The sequence below is a fragment of the Artemia franciscana genome, chromosome 8 (assembly GCF_032884065.1).
Source record: "Artemia franciscana chromosome 8, ASM3288406v1, whole genome shotgun sequence".
Taxonomy (NCBI): domain Eukaryota; kingdom Metazoa; phylum Arthropoda; class Branchiopoda; order Anostraca; family Artemiidae; genus Artemia; species Artemia franciscana.
The window spans coordinates 51,653,446-51,672,391 of record NC_088870.1 but is presented as its reverse complement, the minus strand read 5'-3'; the positions used below and the strand labels follow the sequence as shown (position 1 = coordinate 51,672,391).

The following is an 18,946-nucleotide window of genomic DNA, read 5'->3' as shown; positions in this document are numbered from 1 at the left end:
TTGATATTTGATTAAGAATAATGGGCTGTAACTTTACAATATATATTTTTTTTTTTGTGGTAGCTCTATCATACTAAAAATAATGTTTAACTATAGTAGAATACATGGAATAAAACATTTTAAATCTGTGTGATCAAAAATTTAATTTTTGGGCACCTGCCAATTAAAACAAAAAAAATTATTTATATTGCTTTTTGTTTAACTTTTTATAGCAAATAGGGCTTTATTTATTTATTATATTAATATGTTGGTTTTGATATGCTGATGTCTGTGATCTTGTCCTTCTTTTTTAGTAGATCCTGTCTTTCACTGAGTTTATATTGCCATGACAAAGTCTTTGTTTTTTTTAAGGCTGATCTTATGGTGCATGAAAAATTACAGCTTGCAAAGGAATACTAATTGTATTGTGAAGTCACTCATGAATATAAGTACAGATTCATAAAATCAAAATATAGTAACATTTAAGCATACCTGTATATACTAAAATTCCCTTCCTCCCTCTCAAATATTGGTCCAGGGAATTCCCCGCATGCTCTGCCTTATCAATGTAAGGCCACAGTTTTTCTTGGGATTGTAAGAGGGCACCTTTGTGGATCAACATTAGGAGAGAATCTCCTGTTATTCTCTTTTGTTGATATGACTAGGATATTTGTTCCTTGAAAAATGTTACATTTCTTTTCTTTTATCACAAAGGAGGAATCAGTAGCAGCAGAGACAGATGAAAAATCAAGTGAAAATGTTGTTGCAGCTAAAAGTATTCCTGAATACTTTCTTTTATTATCACATGCTTTTCTTTTCTTTTATCACGTTTTTCATATTTCTTTTCTTTTATCACAAAGGAGGAGTCAGTAGCAGCAGAAACAGATGAAAAACCAAGTGAAAATGTTGTTGTAGCTAAAAGTATTCCTGAATGCTCTCTTTTATTATCACATGCTTTTCTTTTCTTTTATCACGTTTTTCATATTTCTTTTCTTTTATCACAAAGGAGGAGTCAGTAGAAGCAGAGACAGATGAAAAACCAAGTGAAAATGTTGTTGCAACCAAAAGTATTCCTGAATCAACTGATGTTACCTCAACACCTGACACTACCAAGGAATTGGAGGCCCCACAACAGGAAAAGGAAGATGTCAAAGAGGAGAAAGAAGTAAAGGAATCACCCAAAGAAGAACCAAAAGAAGGTGATTTGATTTAAGGCTTTTTTTGTGGTGAATTTGTGTGTTGTTTTTGTTCTTATATACAGGAGGAGAGCTTGTCTTCTTATTAAGTTGTTTGTTTGTTGGCTGACCATAATTAGCAAGATAGAACAAGTGAATATATAGAGAAAAAATGGGTGTAATATTAAAAAAAAAACAACAAACCTTAAATAATAGAAATCCAAATAGTTTCTGTTGATGAACAAATAAAATGCTCAAAATAGGGAAAAGTTCTTTTATCTGACAGCAAAAAAAGATACAAAAAATTTGGATATTTTGACCACATATAATAGTGGTTGTCATCAATAGATTAACTAAAGTATTACAGTTAAAACAAACAATATTTATGCAGAATTACTTCCTGGACATAAATTATTTCCAGTTTGTTGGCTTGAAGAGGGTTCAATAACAGGGTTCATTCAAGGTCTTGAGTTGCGAACTTTTCTCCTTTAATGTTGTAGCATCAGGTCAAAGTTTTTGGTGATGGTGGTACTGCTTTTTATTCTGAAATAGCAGATATCTTAAGTGGGGTGCTTCAAGGATACTTTTCAATATCTAAAATGATCCCCCCCCCCACAAAAAAAAATGACTAATAAACTTAGTCTATATGCTGTTGACTTTAAACTTATTGGCCCCATTGACACACAGCAGGGTGTAGCCTCAATAGTGTCAGACCTTGATTGATCTTGCAAAAGGGACAAATATAGGGAGACTCAAGATTAATGTTGAAAAGTTTAAGGTTTTCCAATTTGGAAGAAATGACCCACAATGGCGATATCCAATGTTATCCAATTCTAGTGTGAGGCAACCAATTTTCAGGTGTACCTCAGATAGAGATTTGGGGGTTGTTGTGGACGAAGACCTCAAATTCAGCTGCCACACCTGTGCTGCAGTAGCAGGGGCTAACCAGACTCTTGGTATCATCAAGCACACAATCACTAGTAGATCCCCAGCAATAACAACTTTACTCTATAAAAGCCTGGTGAGACCTAGATTGAGGTATGGAATTATTTGTCGTCAAACCAATTAAAAAACAGACCAGATGGTTCTCGAATCTGTTGAAAGACAGGTGACAAAATATGTAAAGGCTCTCAGAAATAAAGAGTATGGATGTCGACTGCAGGGCCTGAAGCTACCAACTCTGACATACTATCCATGCAGAGGCAAGATGATAATGACCAATAAGTTGCTCCAGTCTGATGAAAAAGATGTTTGGACTGGTCCAGTTGTCAAGTACCAAAGGTTATATGAAAGCAAGTTCAGTTTGGGATTATCTCATTGTGGTAGCTTTTTTGATACTTGTATAATATATGCCCTACCTATTGTTCTTCTAGTGCGTTTTTCCTGATGCTTGATCCTAATTAAATATACCAAAGTAAGATAAAAATACAATACTTAAGAAACAAATTTGGGTTATAGATTTATACATTGGCGGGGGAGGGAGGGGGGTGAAGTATAGCAGGTCTGCAAGCCTGAAGTGTTAGGTACATTTTTCTGCATATTATGTAGTAAGAATTTTTTATAACTTCACATTGTAAAAATACTTCAACCCCCCCCCCACACACACACACACTCACACACACACCCCTAATGTACAAATATGTTGGCCAAATTATATATTTTCCATCTATTCTGTCACTTCTCTGTGTCTTGTCTCACACTAAGCTAAAAGAAACTAACAAAAAAAGCAGTTCTATAGTGCGTCAATGAATGAACTGCTTGAGCAGTTGGGCATTTAGTGTACAAGCACCTTTTTTTCAGGATTACTAAAATTTATCTCCACTCTTTGGTTTTCCACTGTTTTCTTTTTTTCACTATATCACTTTCTTTTGTTCTTGAACTGCATATACTAGTGTTTGTGGTTGTTTAACCTAAAATTGTAAATTGTTATCTTTCTGATTTGTTCCACTTTTAACTCACTTTAAACTCGAGAAAGAGTTTAATTCTTTCTCGAAACTCTGCTGTTTAAAACAATAAAAAATTTAGTGTAAAGAGCGGGGCGTTGAGGAAGGAACAACTCTTTTCATATACGGAGTAATTTCTGTTCGTTTAAAGTTTTAATGTTGCTCGTTACTTTAAGTCAAAAAACATGTTTTTTTCATTTAATTTCAGAACGTTTTAGAATTACTGTATGTTTTGATTTTGGCTTTCCGCAGATGAATAAATAAAACCAAATTGACATATTAATTTTTTTTTTGAAAAAAAAGGTTAGGAGAGTAGACCTAGTTGCCCTCTAAAGTTTTGGCTACTTAAAAAGGCTACTAGAACTTTTAGTTTTTTACAAACGTTTTTATTATAAATGTCTATGCGTAACTTGCGGATTAACTTACGTAACGAACTTCTATACACGTACATTTTTATTACGTATATGATGGGGTTCGCTCCCTCGTCAATACCTCGTTCTTTGTAGTGAAGTTTAAATTTTGTCCCAATGCTTTAAGAATGTTTAATGAATCACAAAGGCCATAGAATAAATAGTTGAAATTAGTAAAAATACCTCAGCGTAAAGAGCGAGGTATTTAGCAGAAGAACCTCCTCATATGCTTAATAATTTCTTTTCATTTTGAGTTTTAATGCTGTGCCTTACCTTCAGTTAAAAAAAACTTATATTTATTTTTTATTGTTTTTTTTCAATAATGTTAAAAAATCCTGCACCCGCTTCATGGAAATTATCTTCTCCCATGATGAATTCCCCATGGAAAGACCCTTCCATATAACCGCCTTCTCTCGCCCCACCCCCGCCCCCAAACCAAAAAATCCCCCTGAAAATGTCTGTACACTTCCCTATATGTAAACAATGGTCAAATTTTGTAACTTGCAGTCCCTCCTCCGGGGACTGTAGAGGAGTAAGTCGTTCCCAAAGACATAGTTATTAGGTTTTTCGACTGTGTTGAACAAAATGGCCACTAGAACTTTAGCCTCTTGCGACACTCTTGGACCACTTGGTCGATAAGATCACCCCTGGGAAAAGAAAAAAACAACAACAAATAAACACATACCCGTGATTGGTCTTCTGATAAAAAAAAAAATACAAAATTCCACATTTTTGTAGATAGAAGCTTGAAACTTCTACTGTAGAGTTCTTTGATAATCAGAATCCGATGGTGTGATTTTCGTCAAGATTCTATGACTTTTAAGGAGTGTTTCCCCCTATTTTCCAAAATAAGGCTAATTTTCTCAGGATCCTAACTTTTGATGAGTAAGACTAAATTTGATGAAGCTTATATATTTGATTTTAGCAGAAAAATTCAATTCTTTTATGTATCTATAAGCATCAAAATTCCGAAAAAAAAGAGTTTTGGTTCCTGTTGAGCCAGGTTGCTCCTTACTATAGTTTGTTACCACAAACTGTTTGATTCTTTGTAAAAAAAAAAAAAATAAATAAATAAAAAAAAATAAAAACTTCCAGTTTGAATTCACTTTCCTGTCATTAATTTTTACATGTTTATATATTAAAAGAAACAAAAAAAAAAAATAGTAGACGACCTAATCTAAAGAAGTTGCAATCTCTTTATTATAGGAAAAGCATATTTACAACATGAAATTGAGAAAATATCCTTATTTTTCATACTTTGAAAAACCTTCACTCTCCCAGTTCATCATTGCATCACTAATTCTAATATGTTTATTGTTTTTAAAATTGGCATACATACCACCAAGTTTAAAGACGTTACTTATTTTTGAAAAGCTGAATAATACATTGGAGCTTTTATCCTCTGCAAAATCCTGAATCTCTTGATTCCCAAGTGATCATTCCATCACTAATTATTTCATCTTTATATTTTTACACTAGCTCCTGTTCCAGAAATTGGCACTGTTGTTAGGCCACCAAGTCCAAAGAAAACACCAACAAAAACGAAGGCTGAAAAGAAATCGGAAGTAATTAAGCCACTAGTAATCCAAAAGAAGATTGAAAAACCAGCCAAAGAGCCAAAGCCAGAAGTGGAAAAGGCAAGTCCTCCCAAAAGGAAACGTGATGAATCAGCAGTAAGTTGTTAAGTTTGTAAAAAAATCAGTGCAAAAACTTCGAAAGCCACATTAATTACCTTTTTTGGAGGGAGGGTGTATGAGAAAATTATTAAACCTTCTTTTGACAAACAGCACCTGGAACTTTTTTCAGCTTCTAATGGATTTTCTTCTGAATTTTTCCATGACCAATACAGATATGATGTAACGCTTTTTTTTTTTTTTTTTTTTTTTTTTTTTTTTTTTTTTTTTTTTTTTTTTTTTTTTTGTAGTTCTATCACCAGTACAGTAAACCAGAAAGTTATTCTTTTTTCTTTTCTTTTTCATTAGCCATTTCCTGCAGCAAGTGCCCTTGTTGTATTCGAAAATGAATTATAATCTTGTCATCTCATATAGTTTTAAGTACAGTGCCTTTTTTAGTTTTCTTGTTTCTGAAAAATTCGATTATCTTTAAAAAGAATAAAATTTATACGCTGTCAAAAGTTTTCTATTGCGTGTTTTAAATAGTTTTTTAAGACTGCACTGGCTAATCATTACAAAACGAACATTTTTTCGTTTTGTTATGGTTACCCAATGTGGCATTGAAAATTATTTACGACAAGCGTAAGGCGTGTACATGGCCAAATATGTTCTTTTGATTTGAATTATTTTGATTTTGAAATATTTGATTGAATTATTTTAATTTGTCAAAAAACACGCTTTAAAAAAGCTGTCCTTTCATCGTTGCTTATAGAAGGTCTTTTTATTTTAGTGTTTGTTTTACGATTTGGTTTTTGTATCATCCCTTGGATTTTTGTCAGTATTTTTTTTTTTATTCTGCACTGAAGATGGTCAAGCAGAGGTCTTAAAAAAAAATAATATTTTTTATTTAAAAATATCAAATATTTGTTTTTTCCTCTTCTTTTTTTACTGGCTGTTATTATTCTTGTTTCTCTCTTCTTTACGTTTTTTTTCGTATTGCTTGTTTTACTATATTACTACATTATAAATACTATATTTGTAAATTATATTTGTAATAATTATTTGTAAATTGTAAATATGTGTAAAATTATTGGAATTAATTAAATTATTTGGAAAATTGTAATTATTTGTAAATCGTTGCAATGTATTATATTTGTAATAATAAAAAAAAACTATAAATAAAATAATAAAGAACTTTAAATACTATACTTGTAAATTAGAGTATAATAAAAAAAAACTCGATCTTGTTAGATAAGTAACTTCAGCAAGGTTTTTGGTGTTACTTGTATAATTTTGACGTTAATGCTAGACAACAGCCGTCGCATAGGGTAGGGCCTGTGTGTACCAAAGATAATTTTGTTAACTGGAAATTTCTGGAAATTCAACATATATTGGATTTTGTTGCTAAGCCCCTTTAAGTTTGTTAGATTTTGAGTAATTAATCCTCTTACCTTTGAAGTTTCCTAGTTATTTTTCCTCTGAAATATTTCTGGATTGACCTCAAGAAAAGTTTGAAAGGTATTATAAAAAAAGTGGAATGTTTTAATTTGGCTTTTGCTTTAAGTTTTGCAATTACTAAAAACCTGGGTGCCAATTTATAAGCCTCAACATAAAATAAGAATGAAAAATTATTTAAGGCGATAGGGCACCTTGAAATGAATTATCATTTGAGTAATCTGGTATATTTGGGAGATCCCTCTGGTACTGCCCACTTTGATTGACAAGCTTGCCGACATAAGAGGCATAATAATGTCTTTGTCTTTTCAAATAAATTTCACAATTCAACTCACAAACTCAATAGCTGTCGATTATAGCCAGTCCCCTGGGAGGATTTTCTAGTGACTTTGTGATGGTCAGCTGACATTGAGGCTCGCAAAATGATTTTAAGTTATTCAGTGGCGATTCTGGCCTATTACTAAATGATTATAACCGTTAATTTATTTTAAATTTCGTGCCTCTAAGATTTCGCGCTCGGGGCTAGTACCTCCTCTTAATTAGAATAATTAGCAGATATTGTCGCGGCTCCATGGCTCTTCTGAAAATAGCCCATACTTGTAGCTTGAGTTTATAACTGGATATTTTTGAAGGGTGCAGAAACACACACACTTACCTGTGTCATTTCGCTTGTCCAATTTGTAGTTATATGATGACTTTACACAATCTGTAGACAAAGGTGTAACCTGGTTTGTTGCTTAAACAGTAGATTCTTTCATTGTAGAATTAAATTAGCATTGTTTCTAAAATGATGTGTCGTCGTTTATTTTAGCTAATAATTCTCAATGTGCTGGTATCAGTACAACCAACTTTTCATTTAGAACAATTTAGCAAATGAACAAATATAATGATTTTAGTTTGAAACCAGCAATAGTATCGACAAAAAAAGCACCAATTCCTCTAGCGTTTGGCATTTTTTAAGCTTCTTAATTGTGTATTTCCCGGATATTGAAATCAGGACATTAATGTTATAGTAATTTCGCCAGTTATATTAGCTTTGATCTATTATTTCACTGTTCGTTGGCATTTAAAAAATGCCGACGAATACCAAATGTAAGATGGCCTGGTATTCTTTTTGGTTGACACTACCGTCCTGTTTTGAGGCTCGTGTAAAAGAGCTTTAGCATGAAACCATTTTACATCTCGTATACATTCCTTGAATTTAATGTAGTCGTGCAGCTAAACATGAGAATCGTGTATTTTTTCAAGTAATTTACTGACCTATATATTAACAAATTTTTATTTAAATTTTCGTGATGTTTTTTTACGTTTACACGTTTTGATCGGAGGATAAAAGTGAAACAATCAGTGGGCTCAGCAGAATTTCTTACCCGTTTCAAGACTTTCTGGGGTTATTAAAACCTCATTTGTCAATTCACGACGTTTTGACGGCCTTCTTATGATCTCAGGATGAAAGTGGGTTCAGCAGCATGTTATACCAGTTTCAAGACTTTCTTGGGCGATTAAAACCTCATTTGACAACTCATGATGTTTAACGACGTTCTTCTGATCTGAGGATAAAAGTGAGGCAACCAGTGGGCTCAGCAGCATTTTTTACTGTTTCTAGACTTTTTTGAACTATTAAAATCTCAATTGACGATTCACAACGTTTTGACGATGTTCATAGGATCTGAGGATAAAAATGAGACGACCAATGGGTTCAGCAGCATTTTTCCCTTTTGAAGACTTTCTTGGGCTATTAAAACCCGTTTTGACAATTCACAACGTTCTTATGATCTGAGGATAAAAGTGAGACGACCAGTGGTCTCAGCAGCATTTTTTAGTTGTTTCAAGACTTTCCTGGGCGAATAAAACCTCATTTAACAATTCACGACGTTCTTATGATCTGAGGATAAAAGTGAGACGGCCAGTGGGTTCAGCTGTATTTTCTACCCGTTTCAAGACTTTCTTCGGCTATTATAACCTGATTTGACAGTTCGAGACGTTTTGACGACGTTCTTATGATCTGAGGATAAAAGTGAGATGACCAGTGGGCTCAGCAGCATTTTTTACTTGTTTCAAGACTTTCCTGGGCGAATAGAACCTCGTTTGACAATTCACGACGTTCTTATGATCTGCGGATAAAAGTGAGACGGCCACTGGGTTCAACAGAATTTTCTACCCGTTTCAAGATTGAAACGGGTATCATTTGATAATTCACGACGTTTAGACGATGTTCTTATGATCTGAGGATAAAAGTGAGACGACCAGTTGATTCAGTAGCGTTTTCTACCTGTTTCAAGACTTTCTTGGCGATTAAAATCCCATTTGATAACTCACGATGTTTAGACGACGTTCTTATGTTTGGGGGATAAAAGTGAAACGAGCTGTCGGCTCAGCCGCATGTTTTAACTGTTTAGATATTTCCTTGGGCTATTAAAACCCCATTTGACAATTCACAACCATTAGCTGACGTCCTTATGACCTGAGAATAATAGTGACACGACCGGTTGGTTCAGTTGTATTTTGTATCCGTTTCAAGACCTTTTTAGGTTATTAAATCCCCATTTGACAGTTTTTGACGTTTTGACGACGTTCATATGATCTGAGGATAAAAGTGAGACAACCAGTGGGTTAAGCAGCATTTTTTACCCGTTTCAAGACTTTCTTGCGCTATTAAAACCCCGATTGACTATTTGTATCGTCTTGATGACGTTTTTATGATCTGAGGATGAAAGTTAGACAAGGGGACTCAGCTGCATTTTTTACCAGTTTCAAGACTTTCTTCGGATATTATAACCTGATTTGACAATGCACGCTGTTTTAATGACATTCTTGTGATCTGAAGAAAAAATGAGACGACCACTCGGTTCAGCAGCGTTTTTTACCCGTTTCAAGACTTTCTTGAGTTATTAAAACCCCACTTGACAATTCACGGCGTTTTGACAACCTTCTTATGATCTCAGGATGAAAGTGTGACGACCAGTGGGTTCAGCAGCATGTTTTACCAGTTTCAAGACTTCCATGGCGATTAAAAGCCCTTTTGGCAACTCACGACGTTTAGACGAATTTTGTATGATCGGGGATGAAAGTGGAACGATCAGTTGGTTCAGCAGCATTATTTACCCTTTTCAAGTTTTTCTTGTGCTATTAAAACCCCATTTGACAATTCACGATGCTTAGACAACGTTGATATGATCTGAGGATAAAGGTGGACGACCAGTGGGCTCAGCCGTTTTTTAATTAAAAAACGGCTGATTTTTTAATTAACCGTTATTTTGTAACCGTTTCAAGACGTTCTTCGGCTATTAAAACCCCATTTGACAGTTCATGACGTTTTTACGATCAGAGGATAAAAGTGAGATGACCAGTAGGCTCAGCAGCGTTTTTACTTCTTTCAAGGCTTTCTTGGGTTATTAAAACCTCATTTGACAATTCATGACGTTTTGAACGACATTCTTATGATCTGAGGATAAAAGTGAGACAACCAGTGGGTTTAGTAGCAATTTTTTTTCCAGTTTTAAGACTTTTGTCGATTAAATCCCATTTGAAAACTCACGTCGTTTAGACGACGTCTTCAGATCAGAGGATAAAAGTGAGACGACCAGTAGGCTCAGCAGCGTTTTTACATGTTTCAAGGTTTTCTTGGGCTATTTAAACCTCATTTGATAATTCATGATGTTTTGAACGACATTCTTATGATCTGAGGATAAGAGTGAGACAACCAGTGGGTTCGGTAGTAATTTTTTTTTACCAGTTTTAAGACTTTTGTCGATTAAATCCCATTTGACAACTGACGTCGTTTAGACGACGTCTTCAGATCAGTGGATAAAAGTGAAACTATCAGTGGGTTCAGTAGTATTTTTTACCTGTTCCAAGACTTTCTTGGGCTATTAAAACCCCATTTGACAATTCACGAGTTTTCACGATGTTGTTATGATCTGAGGATAAAAGTGAAACGACCAGTGGGTTCAGCAGCTTCTTTTACCCGTTTCAAGACTCTTGGGCTATTAAAACCCCATTTGACAATTCACGGCGTTTTGACGACGTTCTAGCGATCGACTTTTCTGTCTCCAGGTCCAGGATGTCAAAGTATATGTTCACCCCCAGTCGAAAGTATATGTTCACCTATTTTTATGTTTTCTTGAAAAAATTCACGATTATTCTGATTTTTAAAGCTTAGCCGCTCATAACTTTAAAACCACTAAAGTTCAATTTTTGGTCCTTTAGATTATAGGGCTTTAGTTTTGCCCATTTGACTTCAGTTGGTTTCTGACTTTTTATAATGGCGCAAATTTGTGACAATTTTCCTTTTATTTTTTGTTCATTTGAAAAAATTCACTATATTTATTTAATATAAAACAACTTGTCTTTTAAATAGAAACGAGCGACTCCTCCAAAGCCTGATTCCGGAAGTGGGGATGACAGAAAATCCAAGAGAGCTCGAACTCAGACTCAGCCATTCCAAGCAGCATTGGAGGATCTAACTTATTTGAGAATGGTCAAAAAGCTGTCTCAACCTCCAAAAGCTACTGAGGAGAAAGTAACTATATTTTTAAAGTAAGTTTGTCTGTTTAATATTTGATTTTTACACATTTAAACTAATTGAAAAGGCATATGGTTACCCTAGGATATTTAAGTCTGTTTTAATTGGAAGCCATCATTCCTCGGTATTTCTGCTCTTTTTGTTTAGAAAACAAAAATTAACTAAGCTAAGTTTAAAATAAAACACGCAATGTGAACATTACATTTGGAAGAATCCCTTTAAAACGGGCTTCTGAAGAAAGGGCTTTATAAACTGAAGTCAACTTGAAAAACTTGTTCCATTAGTAGTAAACTTGTTCCATTCCTTCGAGATAAATGCCGTTAGGTTGAATAGATGATGAATGATTCTTAAATAAAACGAATTATATAATCGTTACTCTATTTTTTTAATCACTAATTTTATTTACCTCATTTTAATTATACAATTTCTTTAGTTTATTATGTAATAAAACGAGTTTTTAATAAAACATGAAGATTCGAGGATTAGATTTAACTAAGTTGAGTGATTAGTTCACAGACTACAACTAACATTTATCTGTTTATTTATTTATATTAATGTCATTGACAATGACTATTCAGCTGTTCACATTTTTAGCAATGCAAAATAGGAAGTTTCCTATCTTCTGCCTTTTTGTGAATTTGAGTCCTGATGCAGTATTTTTTATCGATTATGCCTTACCTTGCTCTCGATCTAGCTTATAGCAATCGACCTTAACTAGTCTTTGTCACTGACAACCAATAACAAGAGCCAAGAGCTCATATGGCACTTGTGACGAGGTTGAAAGAGCCAAGAGCTAATATGGTATGAGCTCTAATAAAATTCTAAGAATCAATAGATTGCTTTAAAAGGAAAATCAGAGGCTTAATGCCGGGCGGGATTTAAAATAAGAGCTCTGAGTCACCGAAGTCCTCCTAAATGTCAAAATTCATTAAGATACGATCACCCAATCGTATGTTATAAATATCTCAATTTTTCTAATTTTTTCTCTCCCTTTAGCCCCCCAGATAGTTGAATCAGGGAAAACGACTTTATCAAGTCAATTTATGCAGCTCCCTGACACGCCTACCAATTTTTTATCGTCCTAGCACTCCAGAAGCACCAAAACTCGCCAAAGCACTGAACCCCACCACCTAACTCCACCAAAGAGAGTGGATCCAGTCCGGTTACGTCAATCACGTATCTACGACATTTATAAGCGTCTTCCAAGATTTCCTGTTTCCCCCTCCAACTCAAACCAGTATCAAAAGATCTGGTCGGGATTTGAAATAAGAGCTCTGTGACATGAGTTCCTTCTAAATATCAAATTTCATTAAGATCCGGTCACCCGTTTTTAAGTTAAAAATACCTCAATTTTTCTGCTTTTTTCCAAATTAACAACCCCCAGCTCCTTCAAAGAGAATGGATCCGTACCAAAAATGTCAATCTCGTATCTATAACTTGTGCTTATTCTTCCCATCAAGTTTCATCCCGATCTCTCAACTCTAAGGGATTTCCAGTTTTCAAAATTTCTGCTTCCCCCCTCCAACCCCCCATGTCCCCGGATCCGATTCAAATTGAAAATGGAGCATCTGAGACATAAGATTCTTCCATATATCAAGTTTCATTAAGATCCGATCACTCATTTGTAAGATACCTCGATTTTCGCGTTTTACTAGAATTTTGGTTTCCCCCTCCAACTCCCTTCAATGTCACCGGATCTGGTCGAGATTTAAAAAGAGAGTTCTAAAGCACAAGATCCTTCTAGATATAAAATTTCATTAAGATATGATCAATTGTTCGTAAGTTTCAAATATCTCATTTTTTCTAATTTTTCCGTATTACTCCCCCCCTCCCACCTCCACCAAAGAGAGCGGATCCGGTCCGGTTATGTCTGTCACCTATCTTGGACTTTGTCTTATTCCATCCACCAAGTTTCATCCTGATCTCTCCGCTTTAAGCTTTTTCCAAGATTCCCCCCCCCCCCTAATGACACTGGATCCAGTCGGGATTTGAAATAAGAGATCTGAGTTTCGAGGTCCTTCTAAATATGAAATTTTTTTAAGATATTATCACTCTTTCGTAAGTAAAAAATACCTCATTTTTTCTAATTTTTTAGAATTAACCCTCCCTCTTTCCCCCCCCCCGACTCCCCCAAAGAGAGCAGATCCGTTCCGGTTATGTCAGTCCTGTATCTAGGGCTTTTGCTCATTTTTTCCACCAAGTTTCATCCCGATCCCTCCATTCTTAGCGTTTTCCAAGATTTTAGGTTCCGCCCTCCCCCCAACTTTCCCACGCCGGATCCGGTCGGGATTCAAAATAAAAGCTCTTAGACACGATATCCTTCTAAACATCAAATTTCAATAAGATCCGATCACCCCTTTGTAAGTTAGAAATACCTCATTTTTTTATTTTTCAGAATTAACCCTCCTCCCCCAAAGAGGTTCGATTCGTTCCGGTTATTTCAATCACGTATCTAGGACTTCTGCTTATTTTTAACACCAAGTTTCATCCCGATCTCTCCACTCTAAGCGTTTTCCAAGATTTTAGGTCCCCCTCCCAACTCCCCCGAAAGTCACCAGATTCGGTGGGGATTTAAAATACGGGTTCTGAGACACGATATTCTTCCAAACATAAAATTTCTTTAAGATCCCATCACCCGTTCGTAAGTTAAAAATGCTTCATTTTTCCAATTGTTTCCGAATTAACTGACTCAAATTATGGCACTTGGTTAATACCAAGTGCCATAATGATGTAATTTAATTTTTGATTGAAATTGTAATTTTTTTTTAAGCAAAAACGGAGCCCTAGGCTTGTCTCGTTGCAAAGACGATAGAAAAAACTGTAACAAAACCATAAATGTAACAGTCTGATAGCTTCTAGAAAATAACGACAATATAACAAAAATAGAGGTAACACTTCTGATTCTGAGTACCAAAGCCATAGATGTTATAGCCCCATCGGCCCTTAACATTACAAAAAAGGCAAGAGCAATGATACAGCATAATAACCGCTGACGTATATAGCTTCTAATACTAAGTCAAATTCACATAGTGGGGTCAATGCCATCTTGATTTGATGGGTTTTTTTTTCATCATTTTCAAATCCAACATTCAATAAATTAATTAACATTAATAATAAGATAATTACATTTGTGAGATATTGTTTTACATAGTAAAAAAATGTTTAGTTTTAATTCAATTATGAAGAGATCATTATAGCATCAATGTGACTGAGGCTACCTTCTTTTCCTTTCTGGTTTTCCTTCATACATACTCCTTTTCCTTCATGCATGCTCCTTTTCCTTCCTGCTTTGCTCATGGATTCACTCTTTACTCCTTCATATGATGCTCCTACTTTTTCTTAATGTTTTCTTATAACTTGTTCCCACTTTATTCGAGAACGCCCAGCCTTTCCTTCGGCCCTGTCTTGATTGCTACGAAGAAGAATTTTAAGCAACCCTACCTCACCAGAAATCGGATGTAGATGAACTACTTTTCGAAAAGTATGAAACAATATACATTGTTTTGTATAATGTAAATAACTTAGTTTAATAACAGATGAACTGATTCGTATATATGTTTGTAGTACGATCACAGAAAAACAGAGTTTATTTGTAAAAGATATGGTGACTCAAAACTTCTCGTTCATTTTACTTGATTAAAGGTAGATGTAGATGAGCAGTTTCAAAACAGACCTTGACCTCATTGCCGGGTTTTTCGAAATGGCCACCGTCAGGACCCAGGCTGGCTACGAATAATCACTCCGGCAAACCAAGACTGCGCCAAATTAACTTGTCGTTCTTATTGTGAACAACGCAATCTTGAAGTTCAATACTCTGCAAGATTTGCAATTCAGAAAAATTAATCTTGGACAAGTATCTTATGCCCGCGGTGAATCCGATGGACTGCAAGGATGCAAAGTTTTTGCAAAAATAAGGCTGCGTAGGCTTCACGACTTTAAGCAACCTACCATTTTTATGTCAAACGTGATCTATCTATTGAATTTTCTTTCTTCTATTGAATTTCCTTTCTTCTGTTATCTCCGCATCTGACTCATCAAATAATGCGTTATGTCTCCATTCAGTCATAAAGACCAGGCTTGTATTTTCAAATTCAGCGCCATCTTTTTCATTCTTTATCCCCCACCAATGAAGTCCCTACTTCCTTTAAATGGCTTCTTACAACCTCTCCCCATGGGACTTGATGACGTCAAATTTCTCCTTTCCCCCTTGTGTCCCCCTCTACCATATTGCAAATAGCACTATTTTATCATCTTTTGTCAATAACCTAAATGTCTTGATCTTAATTACAATCTTATTAGATATTATGATCGAACCGTGATTTTATTTTGTGCTATTATTTAAAATGCAGTCGTTCAAACGTGTGTCTACAACTGTATGTACTCTATGTAATTGTCTACGAAAGCATTTTCTGAAAAAACATCTAGAATATACCTCAACTGTCCAAGGTGCCCGTAATCGACAACCGTCATTACTACTGCCTCAGTTATCCTGCGTTTAGCTCTAAGACGTATCTTTCTGTTCTTTCTAAAATGGTTTCAAAGCGCCTAGCGCCTTGACCATTCTACTTTATTTTTTATTTGTAAATTAGTTTTTGATTTTTACATATTGCTGATGGTTGTCAAAAGCAATATTTTTGAAACAATATTGTTCAAAAATATGAAAAAACATATACTTCTTTTAACTCAGATATTATGTGTCCTATTAGTTTAGTTTTTATATTAGACCATTCCTTATCAGAATGACCATTATTTGTATTTTAACTTTTATTCTGCTTAGAAACGAATTTCTCGCTGTTCGTAACCCTGAGGGCAGTTTCTATGTTTGTCGAACACTTCAGGATGTCCTAAGGAACAGCCATAACATAAAAATATGTTGGATGACGAATGATAAACAGCCGAGTAAGGATATTTATGTGAAAGACTACAATGACAAAACAGGTAATTTATTTGCCTCTCTCTCTTCCTCCCCTTTACTCCCTTTTTTCTCTCTCTCTCTTTCTCTCTCTTTCTCTCTTTTTTCTCTTTAGACGATTTGTTAGCGATTAATTACTCCTCTCTCTCTCTCTCTCTCTCTCTCTCTCTCTCTCTCTCTCTCTCCCTCTCTCTCTCTCTCTCTCTCTCTCTCTCTCTCTCTCTCTCCTCTCTCTCTCTCTCTCTCTCTCTCTCTCTCTCTCTCTCTCTCTCTCTCTCTCTTCTCTCTCTCTTTCTCTCTCTTTCTCTCTCTTTCTCTCTCTCTCTCTCTCTCTCTCTCTCTCTCTCTCTCTCTCTCTCTCTCTCTCTCTCTCTCTCTCTCTCTCTCTCTCTCTCTCTCTCTATCTATCTATCTATCTATCTATCTATCTATCTATCAATCAATCTATCTATCTATCTCTCTAACTCTTTTTTCTCTTAAATGGAATATTTTATCTTATATATCAGGGGTGACCAAGTCTCACTACATGTGTAGCCACATTGCAATAACTTTTTATTTTTTTCGAGAGCTAACATAAAAATGAAATTTCACAAAAATCAGTTTCTATGGAATTATGCTTTGAGTTATATCTTCATTGTTGAAAAAAGTGACGTATAATAATATTTTCATGCCGACTGTGGTGGGTAATCTGCAAGCGGTGCACTTTGATTATAGCACTGGTTCCCAAAATTCAGAATTTGCTATATATCAGTTGATTTTAAAATTCAGTTGATTTGCTATATATTTTAAGAGTGATCTTGAGGTTGTAACAATTCATTTCACTTTTGTTACAGTTGTTATTTAGTAACTTTTATTTTTGTCTCAAGTCATTATGATGGTACAGTTACATATGAATAACAAATTTATTTCCATTAGTTTCTATCGATTTTTTTTTTCTCTTCGATATTCGCATTGGCTCTTCCAAAAAGCGGAATGCGGCTTACGAACCGTAATTTAGATGTTTGAAACCATCACCTGGTTTTTAAGTCAGGAATCGGTCCAAGCCTACTGTATCAGCAACGACAAAGATTTTAGAAGGTGTGGGGAAGTAGTCCGAAAAAAAAAATTTCCAAAAATTTAGGAGGTCAAGGGTTCTAAAAAAATAATCAAATTCTATTTGGTACCATATATCTACTGAGCCAAATTTCCCCCATATATGTATACTGCACCATTTTTAAAACATTTGGGACGGTGAAAACGTCTTAAACGTTGCATCAATTTCTTAAACGTTTGGGAAGAGGTAGGAGGTCCTTGCGACCTGTCTTAGATTATGAAATCCTTTATTGTTATTGTGTTGGCTGTAGACATCGAAAGATGAGCTCAGTAAGAGTGGCAAGCTCTCATAAATTATGTAAGATATACAACTATGTTATGGAGTGAATGAAATTAATATAGCATGTCTAAGTTAAAATGAATGAATGACTGAAATAACTTACGATTGAAACTATGACTGAAATGAAAATGAGAAGCGAGGAAGTGAAAATGAAAAGCAACTGAATTGAAATGAACATGAGAAGCAACTTGATGAAAAGCAAAAAAATAAAATTTGAAGCATCATATTCTTACAATTATCTATAAATCTCTTAATCCAATTCCAATAGTGTGAGGAATATATGTGGAGTCCTTTCATTGTATTGTGTTTGAGCACTAGTTAGTGTCAAATAGTGTCCTCTGACATTCTCTCCTTTAGAGATGAGTTTTAACAGAACAACTCACGTTATTTAGAATAGTACTCCTGTGCAATGGTATCCTTCTTAGGAATTCTCCTTTAAGGGAGAGTAAAAAAAAAAATTCGTTTCCTTTGACCTCTGTAGAGGGTTGGGGCGGACAAGACTCAATTCCTCCTCTAAAAATCTTCAAAGGTCAGCAAAAGCTGGAAAAGGCTGGTAAATTTGCTCCCACTCCCTAGCTGGCATTGTGCTATTAAATTTTCAGCTCAATCAAAGATAAAAAGTTATATTTTTTGCTTGCAATCCAACTCATAAATCACTGTTATCACAAGTTAATGTTGAAATTAACTCAACCCTGACATGATAATATTCTACAAAATAGGTATATTTTTCTTTTTTCTTTTAGTCTTGAACCCTCTTCTAAGCATAAATCTTGGCTCTCGCCCCACCTGTAAGCTCTCATGTTTTCTCAGCTGTCCTCTTTCCTTATTTTTTTTACCGGTAGAAAAGGACGTTTTAGGCTAATTTTATTTTTCCAAAAGAGATTCTGACTACGTCCATTACAAGAGTAAGTAATTTCTTAGTTTTTAAGTTAAAATCTAAAATTCTATTTTATAATTAAAATCTGCTTTTTTAAGATTTTGAATGCATATTGACCAACTTGACAATGGAGAAAGTGGATAAAGACAGTTTCCGATTACCAGAAGAAGAGGCCAAAAGAACAGAAAACATATTGAAGAGAGCACTGGACAGAGAAAAGGGAGTTGTTGACGCATCTATTACAGAAGACAACCCAGATGGAAGTAAGTTAAGCACATTGATTTTATGCCAAAGTAGAGGAGAGGGATAGGGGGTTTCCCTTTCAAGATTGTCCTGAAGGACGCTTCAGAGAAACGTGAAAACTTTGAGTTTTAAATTTATGCGGATCACAATTAGGTGCTACCCCTCCCCCAAAATTCTGAAATATGTTTTGTCTATCTCTAATATAGATCCTGCTTATGTTTTTCTGTTTTGCTTTGTAAACATTCCGCATAGCTTTCAATATTCCTTTTTATGTTATGAATTGAATGAAAAGAAGCTCTAACTGCATTTTTATTCTTTTTCTCACTTTTTCTTTGTTCAAAAATGAATTGTTATTCCTTTATCATTCCTCTTCTCACTTCTTTTTCCTTTCCTCACTTTTTCTTTGTTCAGATATGAATCCAAAATATTCATTATCTTTTTC

General features: G+C 34.8%; 1 protein-coding gene across 1 annotated transcript in view; it reads left to right on the top strand.

Moving 5' to 3' along the window:
- Nucleotides 1-18,946, top strand: part of LOC136030713 (uncharacterized) — a 239,685-nt gene that overhangs the window by 8,924 nt on the left and 211,815 nt on the right. Inside the window, exons 3-7 of the mRNA XM_065709785.1 lie at nucleotides 986-1,178; nucleotides 4,987-5,180; nucleotides 10,936-11,114; nucleotides 15,878-16,038; nucleotides 18,360-18,524. Of these exons, the coding sequence (XP_065565857.1) occupies nucleotides 986-1,178; nucleotides 4,987-5,180; nucleotides 10,936-11,114; nucleotides 15,878-16,038; nucleotides 18,360-18,524 (892 nt within the window). The remainder of the gene's footprint in view (nucleotides 1-985; nucleotides 1,179-4,986; nucleotides 5,181-10,935; nucleotides 11,115-15,877; nucleotides 16,039-18,359; nucleotides 18,525-18,946) is intronic.